This window comes from Telmatherina bonti, assembly GCF_933228915.1.
Source record: "Telmatherina bonti genome assembly, chromosome: 13".
NCBI classification, from domain to species: Eukaryota; Metazoa; Chordata; class Actinopteri; order Atheriniformes; family Telmatherinidae; genus Telmatherina; species Telmatherina bonti.
In genome coordinates, this window is record NC_136611.1 from 32,054,242 (window position 1) to 32,076,201 (window position 21,960).

The 21,960-nt window shown below is 40.1% G+C and overlaps 1 protein-coding gene across 1 annotated transcript in view; it reads left to right on the forward strand.

The window, feature by feature from the left end:
* The window catches only part of zmat4a (zinc finger, matrin-type 4a), a 187,788-nt gene that overhangs the window by 31,287 nt on the left and 134,541 nt on the right, over positions 1-21,960 (forward strand). Inside the window, 1 exon segment of the mRNA XM_079252005.1 lies at positions 4,677-4,778. Within this exon segment, the coding sequence (XP_079108131.1) occupies positions 4,677-4,778 (102 nt within the window).

Here is a 21,960-nt window from a genome sequence, read left to right on the forward strand (position 1 = left end):
TGCAGATGAGTGGGCGTGTGTATGTGGGGTTACGTTGGTGATACGGGGGAGTGATGGGGTGGGTGTACAATGAGGAGTGTGAATGTGGATAGAGGGGTGTAGGGAGGTGTGTGTGTGTGTGTGTGTAGAGTGGGGTATGCGTGTATGGAAGAATGGGTGATTATAGAGGGAGCAGAGATGCGTGTGTGATGGGGTGTGTGAGTATGGGGTCTTAGTAGGGGGTGCATGTTGAGGTGTATATAGAGGGAGCTTGTGGGGGGGTTGTGTTATGAGGTGTGTATGTGTGTATAGGGGGAGTATGTGAGTGGGGGCACGGGGGTAGGAGAGTGTAACTTTGAGCGTGTGTAAGAGAATGGGTGGATAGGGTGTGTGTGTGTGTGTGGGTGTCTGTGGGTGGGTGGGTGGGCACGTGTGTGTGTGTGCGTGTGTGTGTGTGCATGTGTGTTTGTGTGTGTGTGCGCATGTGTGTGTGTGTGTGCGCATGTGTGTGCGTCTGTGTGTGTGTGTGTGTGTGCGTGGGCGCGTGTGTGTGTGTGGGTGTGAGTGGGTATGTTTGTGTGTGTGTGTGTGTGTGTGTGCATGGGGGGGTCTTGGTGCTTGGGGAGCGCTGCTGGTGCACTGGGGTGCGCTCGGTGGCGGTCTGGGGATCCCGGCCCTCTGTCGGTGTGGGAGGGGTCACACTGGCATGATCACCTTTTCCGGAACACGTTCCACTCTGCATGTTCTGCATGTTCTGCATGTGACACAGTCACCGAGTCGTCTGCAGGTTTATTCACTATTAGCAGCTAGTTTTCTCATTTCTGTTTGTTTCTCATTTATTTCTAACTTTTTAGATTCATAGTTTAGTTACTATGATCTAAAGTTGGCTTCTATGTGTATGTATATGTGTTAATACTGGCGAGTGCGTATATGTTTGTACGTATGTATGTGTGTGTGTGCATAAAGGTGTGTGTATATATATATATATATATATATATATATATATATATATATACACACATATGTATCCATATATATATTTATATATATATATATATATATATATATATATGGATACTTATGTGTGTATATGTGTGGGTATGTATGTGTGTGTGTATGTATACATCTGTAGGTTGTTTTTTTCTTTTTGTTTTTGGGCTATTTTTTAGTTTGTTTTTTTTTCTCTATCCCTATCCTCTCACTTTATCTCTTTCACTTTTCTTATGAGGTGTTTTTTCTCCTTTCTCTTTCTGTCTTTCGTCTGTCCTCTCCGGTCCAGCAGTACAAACTCTACAATTCAAACAATATTACAAAATAAATACAGAAATAAAATAAAAATTCAGAAAGTCAAAGGGATCATTATATCTATAAAGCTTCCCTTGGCAGAGAAAATTTGCTCAGCAGAACACAGTATCCAGACCATCATTCTGCTGCCTAAATGCTGGACAAGACAAAAAAAAAAAAAAAAAAAAAAAAAAAAAAAAAAAAAATTGTTACCGTGACATTTGCTACTTGAGACATCTCACAGTTTACAGTGAGAGATTTTAGCACAGCTACATTGTGAACAACTGTATTGTTCATGTGTTTATTTCTCATTGTGAGGTCATACCTGGGAGGAAAATGCAGAGTTAACGCTGGAAAGAAGTAGCAATGAAGCTGCAGCTGTGGAGAATAAAGGCTGAGATAAAAGCTGATTTTCTCAAATTTCTGTCGTGCGTTATATATTTTTTTCCCAGGTGGCTGCTGATGCTGCCACTGATGCTTCAGAATTTAGGGTGATTAATCATTCATTTCCAGCATCTGTGCACCCATGCTACAACAGGCAGTGGGTCCACCGCTGACATAAGCTGATAGCGCTCTCAGAGGCTCACAGTTATGCTGTTTGTCTCGGAGAATCTGAAGGAAACAACGCTGCTCTCTGCTGATTGTGGGACCAGGGAGGAGAGCGACATCACTGATTTATTTATTTGTTCCTCTTTCCAAGCTGCTTGTGTGCAGACACCCCTATCCCTGAGATGTTTTAACCCAGTCCCATCAGCCTGGCTGTGGCCTCTGGGCATGCAGGGTACCAGAAAGCAGAAGGGAAGCTCGGAGACAACGTGCTTCTTGCAGTACTATCTTCTGGAAATTAATGCTCACAATAAAGTCACAATTCAGGTTAATTCTCTTCAACTTGTATTCTGAATACCAGCTGAGCCGCAGGATGATCTAAAATATGAAAGCCCAACTCAGAAGGGCTTTCTGTAAGATGAGGATGTCAACATCTCTGCTGCAAGTTTGAGCTTTTTCTGGTTTAAGTTTTTTTTTTTTTTTTTTTTTTTTTTTAACCAAAAATGAAGCCTTACAGAAATGCTTTAAAATTCTTCCATTTCATGTATTTCTCCAGTACCAGTGATATCTATTATTTGCTGTATTTGTAGCTCCAAGGCTTGGCCCTAACCCACAGAAGTTATCATTGTGTACTTATCACCAGGAGATGAAGCAAACAAGCTACATACCTGACAGGTTTTTGAAATTGCAATGTTTAATATATTCAGCAGCCCAGACTCTTCATTGTAAATCTGTCAGCATGTAAATAAAAAAAATGGAGTCCATTTAAAGTTTTAGTGCGTCAGGAATCAGGATCTAAAATCCCTAATCGTCTATATTTCTGTGAATTTTATTCACTGTACTATTAAAAAAAAAAAAAAAAAAAAAACGTTTTAGGCCATCAGTCTGATAAGAATAACAACAACACAAACAGTTTGCACAACGCTAACAAGCTGAAAAATTGTTATTTGGATTCTTCAACAGATCCTGGATTGTTTCTTGTCATTTCTTTCATCAGTCATCAGAAATTCAATTCAATTCAACTTTATTTATATAGCGTCAAATCACGGCAATGCCATCTCAAGACGTTTTATAGACACAGAAAAAAACATAATGAAAGCGAATTCATAATAGCCTATATAAGGAAACCAACAGATTGAGTTGGGGGGGGGGGGGGGGGGGGGGGGGGGTAAAGGGAAAGGAGCTCAGTGTATCAGGAAATGTCCCTCAGCAGTCGAAACCTATAGCAGCATAACTAAGGGATGCTTTAGTTACGTTTTCTGTCAAGATGATCCCACACTGCTTCAGTAAGGTCAAGTTTTTGGGCTCTGGAACAATTCATCCCTCCATAAATCCTGCTTTCACTGATTTCCAGTCCAGTTCTTGTCATTTGGCGTCTTCCTTCTCTTTTCCCTGTTCCGAAGTTCCGAAAAATAACCTCCTAACCAGGCTTGCGTGGAAAATTTCTTTGATAAGTGAAAATTAGATTGATCACCTTAAAGTCCAGATGAATGTTTCAGGTACTGCATCGGGTCTTTCCTGGATTTGTTCCTATTTCTTAAAAACGTACTACTGAACTTTGATGAATATTTTGTACTTCGCCGCCTGCTAACAAAGGCTAATTAGGGATCTAAATTGAATCCCAACTCCTCTCCCAACTCTCTCCAGCCTGTAAAAGTCAGTCCAATGTTGACTCTTGTCTTGTTTCTTTCCCTGTCCCTTTCTCTCTTTTTTTTCTTGGTCATGGGACACTGTGGGGGAACAAAAGCTTTATTAAAGTCTAGTTGTACCATCAAAACAAGCCAGGAACACATCGTTTTAAGGTCTGATAAAAAACATATGTAGCACTTTCAGATACTGTTTATATGTTATAGGCTTAGTATGACTTCTTTTACTTCAAAGATAATTGTTAACAGGCTTCACATACCCCAAAAAACACCAACCAACCAAACAAACAAAACATTTCTCTGAAACTGTTAGGGCTAAAGAACTGGTCCAAACAAAACCTTTAAGTCTGGAGAACTCCCACTCCAGTCCAGTTTAATGATTATATGGTTGTTTAGAAGCAAGATAGAAAGAAAAGATGTGTCAAGACATTTGCACGGTGCTGCATTTGAATACGAATATGGATGAAACACAGTAAAACTGATAAGTTCCTTTCTTTTGAAATTTTAATCTCTCTTCCAGTATTTGAAAGAAGTTGGAATTTTTTTTTTTTCTTTAATACATGCATGACCTCCATTCTCATCTGTCCTGCTGCTCTTAATGAAGATGTGCCTGAGTAATGAGAAGGAGTTGAGCCTGACTGCTTCCAAATATGAAATGCGAGCCCCTAATGGAAGCTGGGCTGAATTAGTAATAGAAAGCAGAGACGGCTCGGCTGTGGGAATAAAAGCTTTTTGTTGCCCCTTTTGGATTCCTTTTCACTCCAACACACCGCCCAAATGATCCTTATTCGCTTCCGAAAAGTTTGAGGAGAAGCTGTCAGCATAATCTGTTATTTATTTATTAATTATCCTGAAATCTAATTTTAGCATCGTGCCTCAAGTCTTAGTGGGACATTTAGCATTAAATAGTTTTTTTCTGACTCACTGCTTGCAAAAGCTGCTCAGTATCTGTCACTAACTCTAAATGCTTGAGGTAATGAAATATTGATCAACAGTGATGAAAATTTGAAATGAGATTGTTTACTTGCTGTGATACATCTTGGTGGGTTTGTCTGAGCTCCCTGCAGACCTGCAAAGCGAAGCTGCACGATAGTGACAAGATAAAACGGCGTTTTGTGAGGAAACATGTTAACGCGTTATCAACACAGCATCTAAATATCTTTCAAACACAGTTTTTCTGGGTTTGTAACCGTGTGTGTGTGTGTGTGTTTGTCTCTCCAGATGAAGTCAACAGAAGTGGACCAAGGGCTTTTCACAGACAGCTACTGCAAAGTGTGCAGCGCTCAGCTCATCTCGGAGTCCCAGAGGGTTGCCCATTATGAGGTGAAGACGCCCCCAAACATGACATCACCTGAGTCTGACACACTATGCTGCTTCTGTGGAGCTCATAAAATCTCAGGATCACAGTGCTTTAGCTCTTCCTCAGAGATACAAAGCCGATCTGTACACCTGAACCCTGCAGCTGTCAGGAAACACACATCACACCTGAGCTTCATACACTTGTTTTTTTTTTTTTTTGTTTTTTTTGCCTCAGTTGAGAGAAACCCTGGAAATGAAAAATAAGGAATAATTACAGGTTAATATGGAGCTTTTGGCTTGGCTTTGCCCAGGCTCAGATTTATGTGATGCCCCAGCTCTGGAACTGAATTTTTCACATGGTATGGGAATATATATAATTTCCAGAAAACTTAGACCTCTTAAGCTTCGACTAAAACCTCACTAAGATTAGAAGTCGCAATTTAACCAAGGAAATGATTAACTGATCAACTTCATCGTTTTTGAAAAATGTGAATTTGAAATTCACACGAATCACAGAAACAGTCTGAAAAAGTTTTGTTAGAATAATAAAAACACTGAAAAAATAATAGAATGTAAATGCAGAATATTGCCTGGTTCATTGACCTCAGTATATGAATGTTGGATCATTTTGTGCTTGTCGTCATGACAATGATCTAACTAATCTGTAATGTAATTTACTTTGAAAGCTGTATGCTCTTTCTTGATTTAAACCATTTATTTCTCAAAATTTTCTACGAAATGAAAAATCTTTTCACTTATACCCTCACATCACACCTCATTGTCATTGTCATTTAGCTTGATATAGCATGAGTAATACCTGATCAGTCACTTAATGGAGTGAGTAAAGCTTCCGTTGCTGTTCCTCCCTTTGCCTGAGCGTTGTTGTAACGAAGGACTCCTCGAGACAAAAAAGATATTTCACAAGTTTATTCACCAACAGATAAGATATGATGATATCACCAAGCTGATGGTGATGCAGCTCAAAGGGGTGATCCAAGAGACAGCCAAGGGTTCAAAACCAGGATGTCAAACCGAGGAGTCCGAGAAGCGAGGAAGGATCAAAACAAGGAAGTCAAGCCACGGAGAATCCAGAGACAGGCAGGGGTCAAAACCAGGGAATCAAACCGAGAACTATCTAAGTGAGTCGGGTCTTAGGAAGGGACAGTTATGAGGTCCGACAGTGAATGAATGGAGCAGCTGGAGGATTGAATAGATGACAGGTGAGAATGATCAGTAATCAGGAGAATGGCTGCGAGGGAAGCTGGGTGGAGTGGGTGTGTCCGTGGCAGAGAACTTGTGCAGGTGGAACTGTTGTCAGGTAGATGGCCAATCTCTGTGCAGATGCTGTCCCTCAGCCACTGTCACTCTGGGTGGAAATACCAGTCAACTGGAGGCCTGCTAGGACTGCACATGTACCGTAACTTGCTACTCAATGTGATGGGAGGTTGACTGGTGATTGATGAAAATTGTTTGAGGCCTTAAGTCATGTTTGGATTTTAATTGGATTTCTTTTCTCCTAAAACATGCTGTTGGTGCAAAAACGCATTTAGTAATTCAAGTTCTAAAAATTAGGGGTGGGACTTAAACGTGTTCATTACAATTAATTAAAAGAACATAATGCGTTAAAAAAATAACGCATTTAATCGCGGAACATTTGTCAGTGCATTATTTCCTGGTACACCGATTACACTGATGCACAGTTCCTCTGCTACTAACTTAGCCACATTAGCGCTATATTTAGCAATGTTTCAGACCTCTCCATGAGTTTATTTGAAGACAAGGCGTGCATCAAAAAATCTAGCATCTTTTCCTGGTGGTATCGGGGACTCTTGGCCAGTAACATTAAAGGAACATGTAGTTTTAGCAGCTGCGGCTAAAACTTTAACTTTCCAAGGATGTTTTTTATTTCTACTGTTTTAAAATAAATGCATTTTTAAAAAGGCATTAATAGATTAATTTTTTCAATCAAGTCTCCCCGCCTATTAAAATATATATTTCACTATGTGTACCTTTTATCTTTAACAGAAACTAAATCTTGTCTTATAGTTTTCCAGATTTCTTTGAACAACTTTCCAAAGCTTTCCCTTGGATGTTGGCAGATTTTTGTTACATTCTTTGTTGAGATAATCTAACGCCGCTTTAATTATGTGAATGTGCAGGCTCTAGAAAAGCCAGTCCATGGATGGGAATGTATTTTTCAGTCCAAATCTGTTTTCATAAAATTTCCTAGCAATTTTCAGTCCAGTTCTTGTGTCATTATTTTAAACTTCAGTCTTTTCTACAAGGGCTGTGATATGCTACGATATTCTTTTGTCCCGATTCGATTTCATTTTGATTTTTTGGGCCGATTCAATTTAAATTGTGATTCTCACAATTCTTCGATATTCCTAAATTTTGTAGATAAAAAAAAAATGTACAAAATTTATTTTTGCTCGTTATTTTCCTTGATTTCAGTTCGGAAAAAACAACCCAGTAGCCAGACCATCATTCTGCTGCTATAATGCCCAAGTGGACAAGTAAAAAGATCAATAAAAACAACAAAAATGGCAAAAAAAAAAAAAAAAAATTGTAATGGATAATTTTTGTTAATGAAAAAAAAAAGATTTTTTAAACAAAAAATTCAATTTTAAAATTGTGAAGCAAAAAATCAGTATCAATATAAACACTAATCAATATTCTATTTTTCGATTAGATATTCCCACCCCTACTTTCTACCTGTTTCCTTCCTCAAGACTGACCTCTGAGTTGAAAAACCAGTGAACCATCCTTCTGTAGGACCTTACCTTAACAAAGGCCATTTGCTGGAGCAAAAGTGCGAAGGCAAAGCTGTCAAGGTTTCATTCAGAGAAGAGTCATGGTCTCATGAAGAACATTTTTGATAAAGCTTTGGCCAACTGTACATTTCTCAGGACCTGTGTCAGGTCTTTTAACATTTTTGTTCCCGTCTTAAGCTAATAGTTTTCCAATCCTTATTACCAGCTGATGCTTGTAGGCACTGATTCTTCTGCTGTTCTCCACTTGTCCGGTTTCTTTCCAACACTTAGTGACACAATGTGCACAGTGCCGGGATATGATACGTTTTCAGCTAATAGCTCTTTTGAGAATCATCTTGTTGCTGCAAAAATACTCTTGCCTGTAAATCTGTCATATCTTTGGTTCTTTTAATAGAATCAGCTAAAGAAAATGGAATAAATGATGTCTCTGTGACAGACTGCTAGTAGCACAATGCATGAAGATGTTCTGTAAAATAGATTTGCTGGCTAGACACAACATTTATTTAGTTCATCCTATTAGTTTGGATCGATGTGAATAGAAAAATGGATCCAATGAAAATAGTGCTGTAGAAGGATTTGACCAGTCAAAGGCAAGTTTGGTCGAAGCTCTGCAAGTTTTCTGTTTCCATTTTTAACAGACCCAATTCAAATAAATAAATCACAGAGCAGAATCTGACAAGCTGCTGGAGTAGGGAAACATTGAAAACCTGAAGGACTGCGGCTCTCATAGACTGAACTTGCCTACCTCTGGATTAATGTCGTGAAATGGTCAAGGCCCAAAGTTTACCAACAGAAATGCTTTGGACGGCCTTGATAGGCCTGGCGAAGTGTTGCTAAGAAGTACTTTCAAAGAAATGAAGAGGCTCAAGATTTTTGCACATGTACAACATATCTTTTTTTTTTTTTTCATTTTATTTTTAGCTTGTCAAAAGTTTGTGTCATGTGAGTCAACTTTTTTTGTTCTGAGTTTCTGAGCAAGTCAAACTCCTGCAGGGCATGGAGCTCATTGTGCTGCTGTGGGGTGCTATTTAAAGTAGCCCTGACTTTCCTTGGGTAACAGGAGAACTGCTTTGTTGTTCAAGGCGTTGCAGGAGACAGGAAGAAGTGGCTGCACTGATGCAAATCAAATATTAATTTTGTTATTGTGCGTTGAATGCTGAACACAGCACTTGGCTTTTTGCCTCGTGGAAAAGGGAATGTGTAGATTCTCTTTCAGGACAGTTGGGGTCTAATTCATCATGACATGTTTGGGTCATGACTATAAAAGGAGAAGCAAAAGTTAGTGGAAAGGAAAAAAAACAACAACATAGAAATCCTGACATCAGATATGGCTGTTTTTTCTCTGAAATTGAGTTTTTTTGTTGTTTTGTTTGATATTTGACTAAGCTGATTCATTCTGTGTTTTGCTTGAGCGCTAAGCACAAAATCCAGCTTTATCCAGCTGAATAGTTGAGCTAATCTGTAGCTTATCTCTTTAAACTAAACATTTTTTCTAAGTGTCACGTCTCAGCTAAATGCTATCCAGTAGTCTGACTCTTATCTTTCTGACCTTTGAACATTACACTCCTCCCAGACTTTGGGATCTGCTGATCAGATGCATCTAACCATCACGAGATTCGTGTTAAAACACATAACGGGTGACAGAACCTTTTCTGTTGTCGGCACCAATCTGCGGCACTTTTTAAAACGTATTTATTCTCCATTACTTAAAACTCAGATAAAGTTTTTTTTTCACATTTATCTGATATTGTTTGTCTTGATCAGTTTTGTGTTGTTTTCTTATTCTTTTTAAATTGCACAGCACTTTGGTCAGCATCAACTGTTTTAAATATGCAAATAAATCAACATAAATATTTTTTACAATGGTGTGGTGACCCTAGAAATGATTTTAGGATCCCCGTCAGGGTTGCTTCCTCTAGTTTGAAAACAACTTTACTCATAAACATGCATCACTACTAGCCTGTTGAAGTGTTTTGCAGTCTATTACGATGTAGATTTAATGAGCTTTTTTACTTCTTTTTTTCACAAACCAACCAAAATAAGATAAGATAAAATAAGATAGACTTTATTTATATAGCGCTTTTCATAGACAAAGGTCACAAAGTGCTTCACAACAATAAAACATAAAAAAACCTTCAACATGTGAAAAAATAAATAAAGAAATAATTTTAAAAAAAAACAAAAAACAGTATAAATACACAGCAGTGTCACCGAGTCTTTTTGGAGCTAAAATGCTTGCCTGAACAAATATAAAGAGGTTTTTAAAAGCATCTACTGAATCCAGAGAGCGCAGATCCTGGGGAAGGTCATTCCAGAGACGGGGAGCGACAGCTTTAAAAGAACGGTCTCCCCGGGTTTTAAAACGGGTTTGTGGGATCATCAATAGGTGTTTCCCGGTCGACCTTAGACTTCGAGCCGGACTGTAGGGCTTAACTAAGTCCTCAATGTAACTAGGTGCCCTTTCCATGCAGGGCTCGGAAAGTAAGTACCAGGAAATTCAGCTGGGTCTTAAGTAAAACTGTTCTCATTGTTATGAAGTCTGGCACAGACATGAGACATGTTCAGTTTATGGAAATGTCTAATCTTCTACGCTGTAGATAATGTCTACGACCCCATCACAGATATACGACGGAGTATTAGGTCCACAATGAGAAAAAAAATAGTGTCAGATTATTATTTTTTCCTCTGCTTCACTAGAGAATAAAGTCGAAATGACCAGAATAAAGGTGAAACATAGTTTCAAGAATAAAGTCGAAATTATGAGAATGAAGTCGAAATGACGAGAATTAAGTCGAAATACTAATATTAAAGTCGAATTTTCAATATGAATTTGAACAGCTTTAAAACACAATGCTTTGTGTGTAACATACTCACTTTTACATCAAGAAGTTGCACGCACACACGTTGTGGCCTACACGGCATGCGGTCACTTTGTCTTTTTTTTCCCTTTTGTTTTACTTTATTCTCATTTCGACTTTATTCTCCACATTTTGACTTAAATCTCAAAACTGTATTTCTACTTTATTCTTGTCATTTCGACTTTGTTCTTGTCATTTCGACTTATTCTCTAGTAAAGCAGAGGAAAAAAAATAATCTGACACTATTTTTTTTTTCTCATTGTGGCCCTTATACTCCGTTGTACAAATATGACAGTTTCTCATCGTTCTCGTCTTAAAATTCATAATTAGTAAACCATAATCCAAAATTACACTTCGTATTTGTAAGTTTTAACATTTTGTATCATATTCTTAGATACAAATAGTACAAAAAACTTTTGTTTTGTTGTTTCTAACTTAAGATGAATATACATGGATGTGTTGGACCATACAACAGGAGCAACAGCAGAAAAGTGTTTTTGTGCGCTTTCAGGCCAAAGCTCACCTCATGATGGCGTGGCTGGATGCCATCATGAGGGAGGATATGTGGTCTTGGCTTGACTGTAAACTGGCTTACAGGCTTTGCCTTTTAGTACTAAATTCAAGTCTGAAAAACAAAGAGAACAAAGAAGCAGTGGGATGCAGGTGAGCGAAGGCAGTTATTTCACCCTGTCTGAGCAGATGGCACTGAAGGAGGTATAAATAATGCAATTAATCACTGAAAGAGAAATGAACCGACAGTTAAGGAAACCACGAGGGTACCCGAAGTTTGTTCAATCAAAAGTTTTAAAGCCTGAAGTTTTGCACTGTCTTCTCTTCAGATGAAACACTTTTTTGGCAGACTGGCAATCTGACTCACATTTACATGGTGATCTCCGGTCTAGTCAGCATCTCTTTGAATTTTTGAACTCCAAAGTTAGAGCAGTGTTTGGGTGAGTGTAGACTGGAAACTCTAATTGATCTTTAAACCTCTTTCAAACACATCAGAGCCAGCACTCCCCTGCAGAGACGATCAGCGCAACCTCTGGTTTGCAGTTCAAAGACTCGTGTTAATTTATGCTTCTGCCTCTTTGCATGTGTACTGGTCAACATGTGCACTGCAGCCTATGTTGATGCGTTGTGCAAACACTACATGACAGTCTCTTTTAAACTGCTGCCTGTTACTCCATGGGGAAACTGGAGAGTAACAACAGAATGCACGCAAAGTGTGGGTGTATTAGGGTATGTGCACTCTTAGCATACTAATGTTGCTAACCTGTATTCACATAGACTTACTGCTTTAATTTCAATCAATACAACAACTGTGACTCTTGCTTGAATGAAAGGACTTATTTCCAGTTGTTCAGCTGGCTTTGCAGATTTGGCTTAAGGTTCTGAGGTTACTAGAGCTACACAAAAATATTTAATTTATCCTGATAGTTTCCTGTTTGTAGGATTGGTTATATTCGGTAGAAGATTAAGATGATTGCCATTCAATTGTGTTTCTCCTCAGTCGGATGCTGCTGTAAAGTAGACAGTACTTTTAAAAGATTTTATGGATCAAGAAATAAAAAATAAAAAAACAAAAAAAAGCCCAGTTCCAGAAATCAGGTTCAACAAACTCTGAGTCTAAAAAGAAACTGAGTTGGTTTAATCAGCTGAGTCTCTTGTGTTATGGATGTGTACAAACCACAACCAAAGCCATCATCAGTGGAGCTCCAATACCTGGATTCACCATGGCAACTGCAAAGAAAAAATGTGACAGATATTTTATCTCATCTGAGTAAATCCATTGTACAAGAAAAATTAAGAGGTAATACAAAAAAAGGTGGACATTGATGTTTTTCATGAGAAAGAAGCATCATGGGAGAACATACTGTCTGAGTCAGTGTGGATGTGAAAACCCACTGGTCCACGGACTGACCCCCATAAAGTCCTTTAAAGACATTTTTAATCTGATGTCTTAAATTAGCCTTTAATTGCCACCCTGGGATGAATAAAGTTGTTCTGATTCTGATTCTGATTTTAACAAATTTCAGAAGAAGTTAACATTTTTTAAATCCTTTTTTTCTTTTTTTCTTTTTTTTTTGTATTTTTACAGTTTATTAGTAAAAATATAAATAGAACTAGAAACAGCTATTATTGAAATAATAGCGACTGTGAATGCCCATTTACTGAACTATGCTGAATGATTTAAATGAAATTGCATAAGTGAAAGAAATTGATTGCTTGCTTGAAATGCCGTGCTAAAATGCCGAAGTGTCCTAGGGCAAGACACTGAACCCCAAGCTGCCCCCCGATGTGCCTATTGGGGTATGAGTGTGTTGAATGAGTGTGTGTGTGTGTGTGAATGGGTGAATGTGACAAGTAGTGTAAAGCTCTTTGAGTGGTCTGTATGACTAGAAAAGCGCTATAGAAGTACAAGTCCATTTAGCAAATAATTTAAAAAAAAAATAAAAATTATTTAGTCTCTTGCAGGGACAAACCTTGTAAACTGAATTATATACTCTGCCCAATTGGGACTTTTCCTTTTCTTTTGTTTAACTTTTCTCATTGGACTAAACTCACAATTAGTGTTTATAGTAATCCTAATTGTCATGCCCCTTTTATAACACTGAGTATAATCACTTTGCAGACTTTGTGGAAGCAGCAGTAACAGTCACAGCTGAGGGGATGACTGGCGTTAGCATTTAGCTGACTTCTGCTACTTTGACTGCTGTGCTCTTTGAAAACTTCATGTCTTTACTAATTGGTTTCCATTATCTTGAATACATTAGGAAATGGGATTGACTTTCAAAATTTATGTAGTCTTTTCTTGTGCTACTGGCCGTGCAGCACATGGGTCAGTTGGTCTGGATGAGGAGGGCAGCGGCTTTGGAATTAGCAGATAATATGTAGTCATATATTTATCATTTATCAGCTAATATAATGATTCTTAAAAAGTTCATCATGCAGTTATTCTGATGTGGCTTTCAGAGTTGAATGTTGTTCTTTTCCTTAATCACAATCTTACTGAGGTACACTTGCATGAAATTTGCTTAATTTCCCTGCAACATTTTTTGACTAAGCAAAAGTGTCTCCAGTCATCATTTTGGTTTTATTTATGGCTTCATTGAAAAAGTTTCAGGGTTCAGGTTGGATAACATCACCTGAAAAGTAGGGATGCACCAATACCGATAAGGCTGCACAATTAATCAGGTTTGATCGTGATCACGATTTTGGTGGCCACAATTAAACAAACCTCATCGTCAACAATATTTACATTCAAAATGCGAGCTCTGCTGTCTTTGATCACTCAGGTTCTCAACCAGTAGTCTGCCGACCACCAGGGAGCGAATGCGTGGTTAAGGCTTCATTAAGCTGCCTAAATACCAAGCGAGCCCACCTTTTACCAGCAAAAAGGTGGGCTCGCTTTTATATATATATATATATATATATATATATGTATATATATATATATATATATATATATATATATATATATATTGTGGTTGTTCGTCTCTCTGTGTGGCCCTGCGATGGACTGGCGAGCTGTCCGGGGTGTGCCCTGCCTGTCGCCCAAAGCCGGCTGGGATGGGCTCCAGCTTCCCCGCGACCCTGAATTGGAATAAGCGGTTTGGAAAATGAATGAATGAATATATATATATATATATATATATATATATATATATATATATATATATATATATATATATATATATATATATATATGTAGAGTTGCCAGGCAGGTTGTTTACAGGTGGTGCATTAAAAATACATGTTTTTTCAGACACAATGAATGATCGTGATTATTAATCATGATTATTATTTTGGTCATAACCGATAACAGTATCGGTATCGGCTCAATACCAAGTAGTCGTACTTGGTATTAAGAAAAGTATACTGATACCACACTAGTCAAGCCAGCGCAGATGAGTTCGATGACATGCTTCGGACATGGTTTAAAAGAAATAAATGCCTTGAATGTTAAAATATGACATTTTTTGTTACTCTAAAACAGTGATCCTCACTGTTAATTCAACAAGAGCCGCACTCAATATACTAAGACAAAAGGAGAGTCCCCAGCCCCCACAAAAAGCGTTCCCACGCTACGTATCCTGCTACTGTGCCAAATCAGTAACATTCCGCTTTTGAGCAAGGTATTGCTACCCTAAATATTGCACAGAGTAATGGCATTCTTATGCAACAGTTTATGGTGAAAATACAATAATGCCTCTGGAATGTGGGTGTTTCTTTTTCAATATATACGGAGCTACCGACAGAGCAGCTCTTTGGCAGAGTTCGGTGCAGCTGAAATTAGCCAAAACTGGCAACTCTGACAGGGTCAGTTAGGGCCATTACGACAAGTTTCTGCAAACAACCTGCAGCTCTTGTTTGTGGAGAGAACTGCACCGTTGAGGATCATCATGACTTGTTTAGATAGCATTTTCAGAAAGCCAGTGGCTGCTTCACGAGCCGCAAGTCAAGAGTCAGTGAGGCGCATGCAGGTCGTCAGCTGCACAATGAGGAACACTGCACTAAAAGCTAGATCTTTGATTCAAAACCACCCATTTCTAGTTGTATTTAGGTAAAATGTGCCAAATCAAAATAAAACTTGTTGAAATTGTTAGATCTGTAATGTTATTATTGGAGAGGTAACTTCAGAAAGGATGAGTCATTTATTACAACCTAATGAAATCTCACAGTTATAACAGCAATAATAACCATAGTCACACTAATGTTCACATAAACAGATTTGTTATCAGCAAATATCGGTATCGGCAGATATTCAAATTTCAGATGTCAGTATTGGATCGGAACTCCCAAAAAGTGGACCGGTGCATCCCTAAAAGAAATTAGGTAAAACAGAGTTTGTTTTTCTTATTTTTTTTTATCCAGGACAGGTAGATTGGGATTTGCGTGTTTTTCAGAGCTTTTGTTGGACCCTGTGACAGTGCAACAGCAAATGCCAAGCAAACCGTTGCATGGCTGCCAGCCATCGTCCCCCGCTGTGGAATCTCTCCAGAACCTTAAACTTAAATAGTTGCTCAACTCAACTATTACATGAAGGTCACATTCTGTCATACATAATGTATTGCATTGAGGACATGGTAGCACGAATTGTTTTATTTTTCATACACCACCCCCCACCTAAAAAAAGGAGGAAAAAAACAGTCCTGTGGTCATTAATGTTTTACATGCATTATTCCAAAATATGCATGTTCGGATGGTGGAAACTGAAAGTTTGAAAGAGATGAAAGCATCTCATAACTGAAGTTAGTTTGTTTGGTATAATCTGGCCCGCTCCACCCCATACCATCATCCAACACTTCATGCTGGTTTTCATTACTGTGAAGCCTGTCTGTGTCATGCACCTTACGATGAATATATTGGGTCTTTAATCTAAGGAGAAAGAAAATATTGATGGGGACTTGTAGACATGTCTGCACAGCAGTGACATCTGAACATTGGAGAATTTTTAAAAAAAAGGCCCCAATGCTTTGTTTGAGTTAAATGCAGAGCAGATAAAAAAAGATTTAATTTATTGAAGTGTAAATTTCATACAAAGGGCAAATTTAAATGGCCAAGATGAGCAATTGCCAAAGTAATTTTAAAATGGAAGTAATTTTTAAAGCAAATTTATTTAATAGCATGACATTTGTGATGTTAGAAGGTCAGTGAGCTGTCTAAATAGCATCATATGACTCAGTAACCACAGTATTAGGGCCTGGAAAGAAAGAAGGAAATGCTGACTGTGAAACGGTATTATATCTTCTCCTTGTCTTACACATATAAGCACATATAACTTTTTTTATGCAGTCATCTTTTATTTGGCTACAGCTACCACTGTTGCAGGCCTTCCTCTCATGTGTTAGTGGAAGAAAAGCAGTGGTTCAAATGGGTTATGACTCATCTCTTAGATGACAGACGAACTCCTCTCAACACAAACACTTCCATCCAAACCCGCTGTTTGCACAGCCTCTTGTGTTATCTCCTCTCTTTCTAGTGTTCTCTGTTGAAAAACTGGGTCATATATGTAACAAAGGGGCAAACATCTAAATTAAATGTACATTTCTTTTCCTTTTAAAGGCAGTATGGCAAAACATGCGGAAGATGTTTTGATTCTACTGTGACAGGTGGCTATAATTTAATGCTGCTGCATTCAAGCCAAATGATTTTTTTTCCAATATTTTAGCAACTTGTATAAATTTTTGGACAGAAAAATGTCTTATTTATTGTATTTGTATCATATAAGTCTTATTATTTGGACAAAAGGAAAAGAAATAATGTAATATCTCAACTCAAAGTAAGCGGATCGAGGTAAGTGGTTATGGATCAAGTCATTGGAAGAAAGGCAGCAGATCAAGGCTTAAACTACATCAGGAAAGTGCACATTACTTATGATATGTGTGGGAATATGTCAAAATACTCTGGAGGAAAGTCATTTCAGCCACATACAGGCAGCTGAAATTAGTTTCCTCCACAGGGTAGCCGGGCTCTCCGTTATAGATAGGGTCAGAAGCTTGGTCATCCAGGAGGGGCTCAGAGTAGAGCCGCTGCTCCTCCGCATCGAGAGGACCCAGTTGAGGGGGCTAGGGCATCTGGTCAGGATGCCTCCTGGACCTCCCTGGTGAGGTGTTCCAGGCACGTCCCTTGGAGGAGACCCCGGGGAAGACCCAAGACACCCTGGAGGGATTATATCTCTCGGCTGGCCTGGGAACAACATGGGATCCCCCCGCAGAGTTGGCAATTGTGGCTGGGGAGAAGGAAATCTGGGCTTTCCTGCTTAGGCTGCTGCCCCCGTGACCCGACTCTGGAAAGGCGGCAGAAAATGGATGGGTGGGTTTATATATATATATATATATATATATATATATATATATATATATATATATATATATATATATATATATATATATATATATGTGAGCATAAGGATGGAATTCTCTTGGTTCTCTTTATTTGCCAATAGTAACTGAACACATTACACACACACACACACACACACACACACACACACACACACACACACACACACACACACACACACACACACACACACACACACACACACACACACACACACACACACACACACACACACATACATACATACATACATACATACATACATACATACATACATATGTATGTATGTGGCAGAAAATGGATGGATGGGTTTATATATATATATATATTTATATATATATATATATATATATATATATATATATATAAACCCATCCATCCATATATATATATATATATATATATATATATATATAAACCCATCCATCCATTTTCTGCCACATACATACATACATACATACATATATATATATATATATATATATATATATGTGTGTGTGTGTGTGTGTGTGTGTGTGTGTGTGTGTGTGTGTGTGTGTGTGTGTAATGTGTTCAGTTACTATTGGCAAATAAAGAGAACCAAGAGAATTCCATCCTTATGCTCATTAAACCTTTAAATGCCTCTTGAATCTGACCATTCCCAAAAATCTGCATTCTTCCTACTCGAGTATGACCTTGGAAGACCATCAGATCAACATTTGGTAAACCCTGGACGGTTAGATTTCCCTGCATCGCAGTGTGTGGATTTTTAAGAGAGTGTGTCAGTTATTGATGGGCTAATCTGCATTTTCCATGTCTGTTGAGTTGACCTTTTCAAATATTGATTTTAGAGGGAGAGAATTAGTGGAGCACAGTAGATCAGCGGGAGTACTAGAAGTTTCATTCTGGTATGTGTCTATTTTAAACAGAGACAAAGAAAAGGACAGATGTGTGAAATTTATCAATGAACCCTTGAAATAATTCTCCTCTGGTACATCGCTGACATTGCATAGCAAATTATAGATGACTGGCCTATATGTAGCTGTGTCTGTCCAGAGTTGGACATTTTTGTCAAATAATAAAAGAAACAAATTTCCATGATTGTTCATAATTATTTCTTATGCTTTAATTGCTCAGTGGCTATGCCTACTAGCATTTCTTGCAGGTCAGTTTGTTGGGAACTTTATAGATGCTGTTGTCTGTGTTTATGTTCAAAGTCTACCCATCTATCATCTTCTGTCATTTTCACAGTCTTTGGAGTTAATGGGATGGAAATATTGGCCATTTGTAGTGCTGACAGAAAATAATCTACAGTGGTGAAATGAGGCTGAATCATTATGGTGCCTGCTGATAATCGAAGAGGCTGAGAAGAACTGTTCCACTGAGCTTTGAGTGTAATGAGGGGAGGATATAATCTTCGTAAAGCTACTTTTCCATGCTATTACCCTTTCTTTAGTCTTAAATAGAAAAAAAAAAACTCCTGATATAAATATGCCATCCCTGGGAATCTCATTCGTGATTTGACAACGCGCTCAAGTAAAAAAAAAGCATACTCCCAAACCTGTTGACAATGAAATTAGGTCTCGCAGCTTCATGTGTAAGCAGAAAACTGCTCTGCTGAGATGCTTAGTCCTTTTTATTTGGTCCACACTAATGCAGCTGAGCTTTTACAGTTTAATTATGAGCCTGTCTCACAGGGAAACAGTGGAGTGAAGGAGGGGTTATTAATAGAAAAAATCCTGAGAGAGCTGTTGTAAGTCCGCCCTTTTCAAGAACCAGAGAATGGGAGAGAGAGATAGGTGAATTGTCTTTTCGACTCTTCAAAAAGATGATTAAAGGAGTCGTAAACAGCCCAGAATCTTTGTGACAGGGAAGCGATTAGCCTGTGAAGCGTGTCAAATTGAAAGACTGCGAGATGCAGATTACAGTCACACTTTGAATTCTTTCACAGTTTTGGGGATGACTCAGTTTGTGATTCAAGTCAGGATTTTAATTTCAATATAACCCCGCACACACATGCACACACCCATAGCCACCTTACCTCACCTCCTCCTTTTCCCCACATGTGTTTCCAGTCATGTGAGGCAACAACAACTCAGATCTTAACTTTGTGTCCACCTCGTTTTTGGTGGTGTGGTAAAATTGTTGTTGTGCAGCCAGATAATTTTATGCCTTAATTCTGCTGTGGCAGCTGGAAACACACGGTGCGGTACAACATGAGCATTTAGGGACAAAATTGTTTTGTGTTATGGAGGTCTTTTGATGCCACTTTAGAACATTTTAGCTTAAGAAAACAACAGACGAGTTGAAATTGCTAGATTAATGTCCAGTTTTCTGATTCTGGCAGCCCAACCCTGTCGGCTGAAAAATGCTTTGATCCAGTCACGGTTGATGTTGAGTGCTTCTCTTATTTCATTGCATGTTTTTTTTGTTTGTTTTTAAGTATCACAATACAACTTTTGAAACTTAAAAATATGTGTTTCTGACTTGTTTTGATGGCATAGGTACCTGTTTTGTATATTCCTGGAGCTGTTGTTGCCCAGCAAGGCAAAGAAACTGCACTTCTGAAACTTTTTTTTTTCCAGCCTAAAGCATCATGTTGCAGCTTTCAGCTGGACATCAACACTATTTTGAATTCTCCATCTGGCTGATTAATCCAAAAAATCGTAAGAGGAGATTGTTTAAAAGAGGAAGATAATAAAGAGAGGAAAAGGATAAAGCAAGAGATGTTGTAGGTGAGGGGCTAGTAGGATCCAAAGAGCGGACACTTTCTGAGTACAGAGAGAGGTTTATTGATTTTCCACAGATTCCTGTGAATTCTTCCAACGGAGCTTTCAGAGACTGGCAAACTGGCGGGCATCAGGAGGAAGGCAGGCAGGGGAGCAAGCGAACGAACAGGCAGGCTGGCTTTCTCTAGCAGGAGGAAGACAGGACAGGTTACAATCAGGGTCAAGCATAAGCAACGTGAGCTGAGGCCGAGAGCTGTTTTACCGCAGGGCAATCAACAATCTGGCGCTGGATAGCAGGCAGAGCTGGTCTTAAATAGGTGGTGCGTTGATTGCTGAAATGTGGATCAGCTGTGCCTCCAGGTCCCAGCTGACCACGCCCACCAGGGAACAGGAATCACCACAGTACCCCCCCCCCCCAACGGGAGCCACCCGGCGACCGGAACTTCTCGGGATGGGCCCGACGGAAATCCCTGACCAGGGAAGGATCAAGGATGAAAGAGCGGGGGACCCAGGCCCGCTCCTCAGGGCCATAACCCTCCCAGTCCACCAGAAACTGGAAGCCCCGGCCGCGACGGCGCACATCCAGAAGACGCCGGACGGTGTACGCCGGGCGACCAGCCACAAGCCGGGCGGGAGGAGGGGGCCTGGAAGGAGGGACCAGAGGACTGGAAGACACAGGCTTCAACTGGGACACATGGAATGAGGGATGAATTCGCATAGATCGGGGGAGCTGCAGGCGAACCACCGTGGGATTGATGACCCGCTGGATGTCAAAAGGTCCCAGGTAGCAGGGAGCCAACTTCTTGGCGTCAGTTCGCAAGGGAATGTTCTTTGAAGATAACCAGACCTTCTGACCAGGAGCGTATTTGGGCTCAGCTGTGCGATGGCGATCGGCCTGGCATCGACTCCGTTCCCCAGCCCGAAGCAGAGCAGTCCGAGTCGTCCTCCAGGCCCGACGACAACGGCGGATGTGGTACTGAACTGATGGAACAGCTACTTCAACCTCTTGGACAGGGAACAGGGGTGGCTGGTACCCAAGAGAGCCTTCAAAAGGAGATAAACTAGAAGCTGAGGATGTGAGGGAGTTGTGTGAGTACTCAACCCAGTCCAGATGGTCGCTCCACGATGACGGGTTGGATTCAGCCACACAACGAAGGACGGTCTCCAGGTCCTGGTTGGCTCTCTCGGCTTGACCGTTAGTCTGGGGGTGGAAACCGGAGGACAAACTGACCGTGGCACCGATGGATAGACAAAAGGCTTTCCACACCTGGGAAGTGAACTGGGGTCCCCGGTCAGATACTATGTCAGTGGGCAATCCATGGAGTCGGAAGACATGGTGCACCAACAGGTCGGCAGTTTCCTTGGCTGAGGGGAGCTTGGGAAGAGCGACGAAATGCACAGCCTTGGAAAAACGGTCCACAATTGTCAGGATGGTGTCTTTACCTTTGGAAACAGGTAGGCCGGTAACAAAATCCACTGCAATGTGCGACCAGGGTCTGCCAGGGACAGGCAGAGGACGTAGAAGACCAGCTGGGGGTCGATGCAAAGCCTTACTCCTAGCACAAGTGGTACAGGCAGCCACGAACTCCTGCGCATCCTTCTCCATGGTTGGCCACCAAAACCTGCGTCTGATAAGGGAGAGAGTGCGTGAGGAACCAGGATGACAAGCCAGACGGGAGGAGTGACCCCACTGGAGGACCAGGGATCGGGCGGTGTCGGGGACAAACAGTCGATCCGGGGGACCAGTACCCGGGTCAGGCTGATGTTGCTGATCTGCTATGACTTGGTTTTCGACCTCCCATGAGACTGCAGCCACAATGCAGGAGGCTGGCAGGATGGTTTCCTCCACGGAGGTGGTGGCCTCAGGGGCAAACTGACGGGACAGTGAGTCAGGTTTCTGGTTCTTGGAGCCTGGTCTGTATGACAGTGTGAAATGGAACCGGTTGAAAAATAGAGACCAACGGGCTTGGCGGGGATTCAATTGTTTAGCCGACTGCAAATACTCCAGGTTTCTGTGATC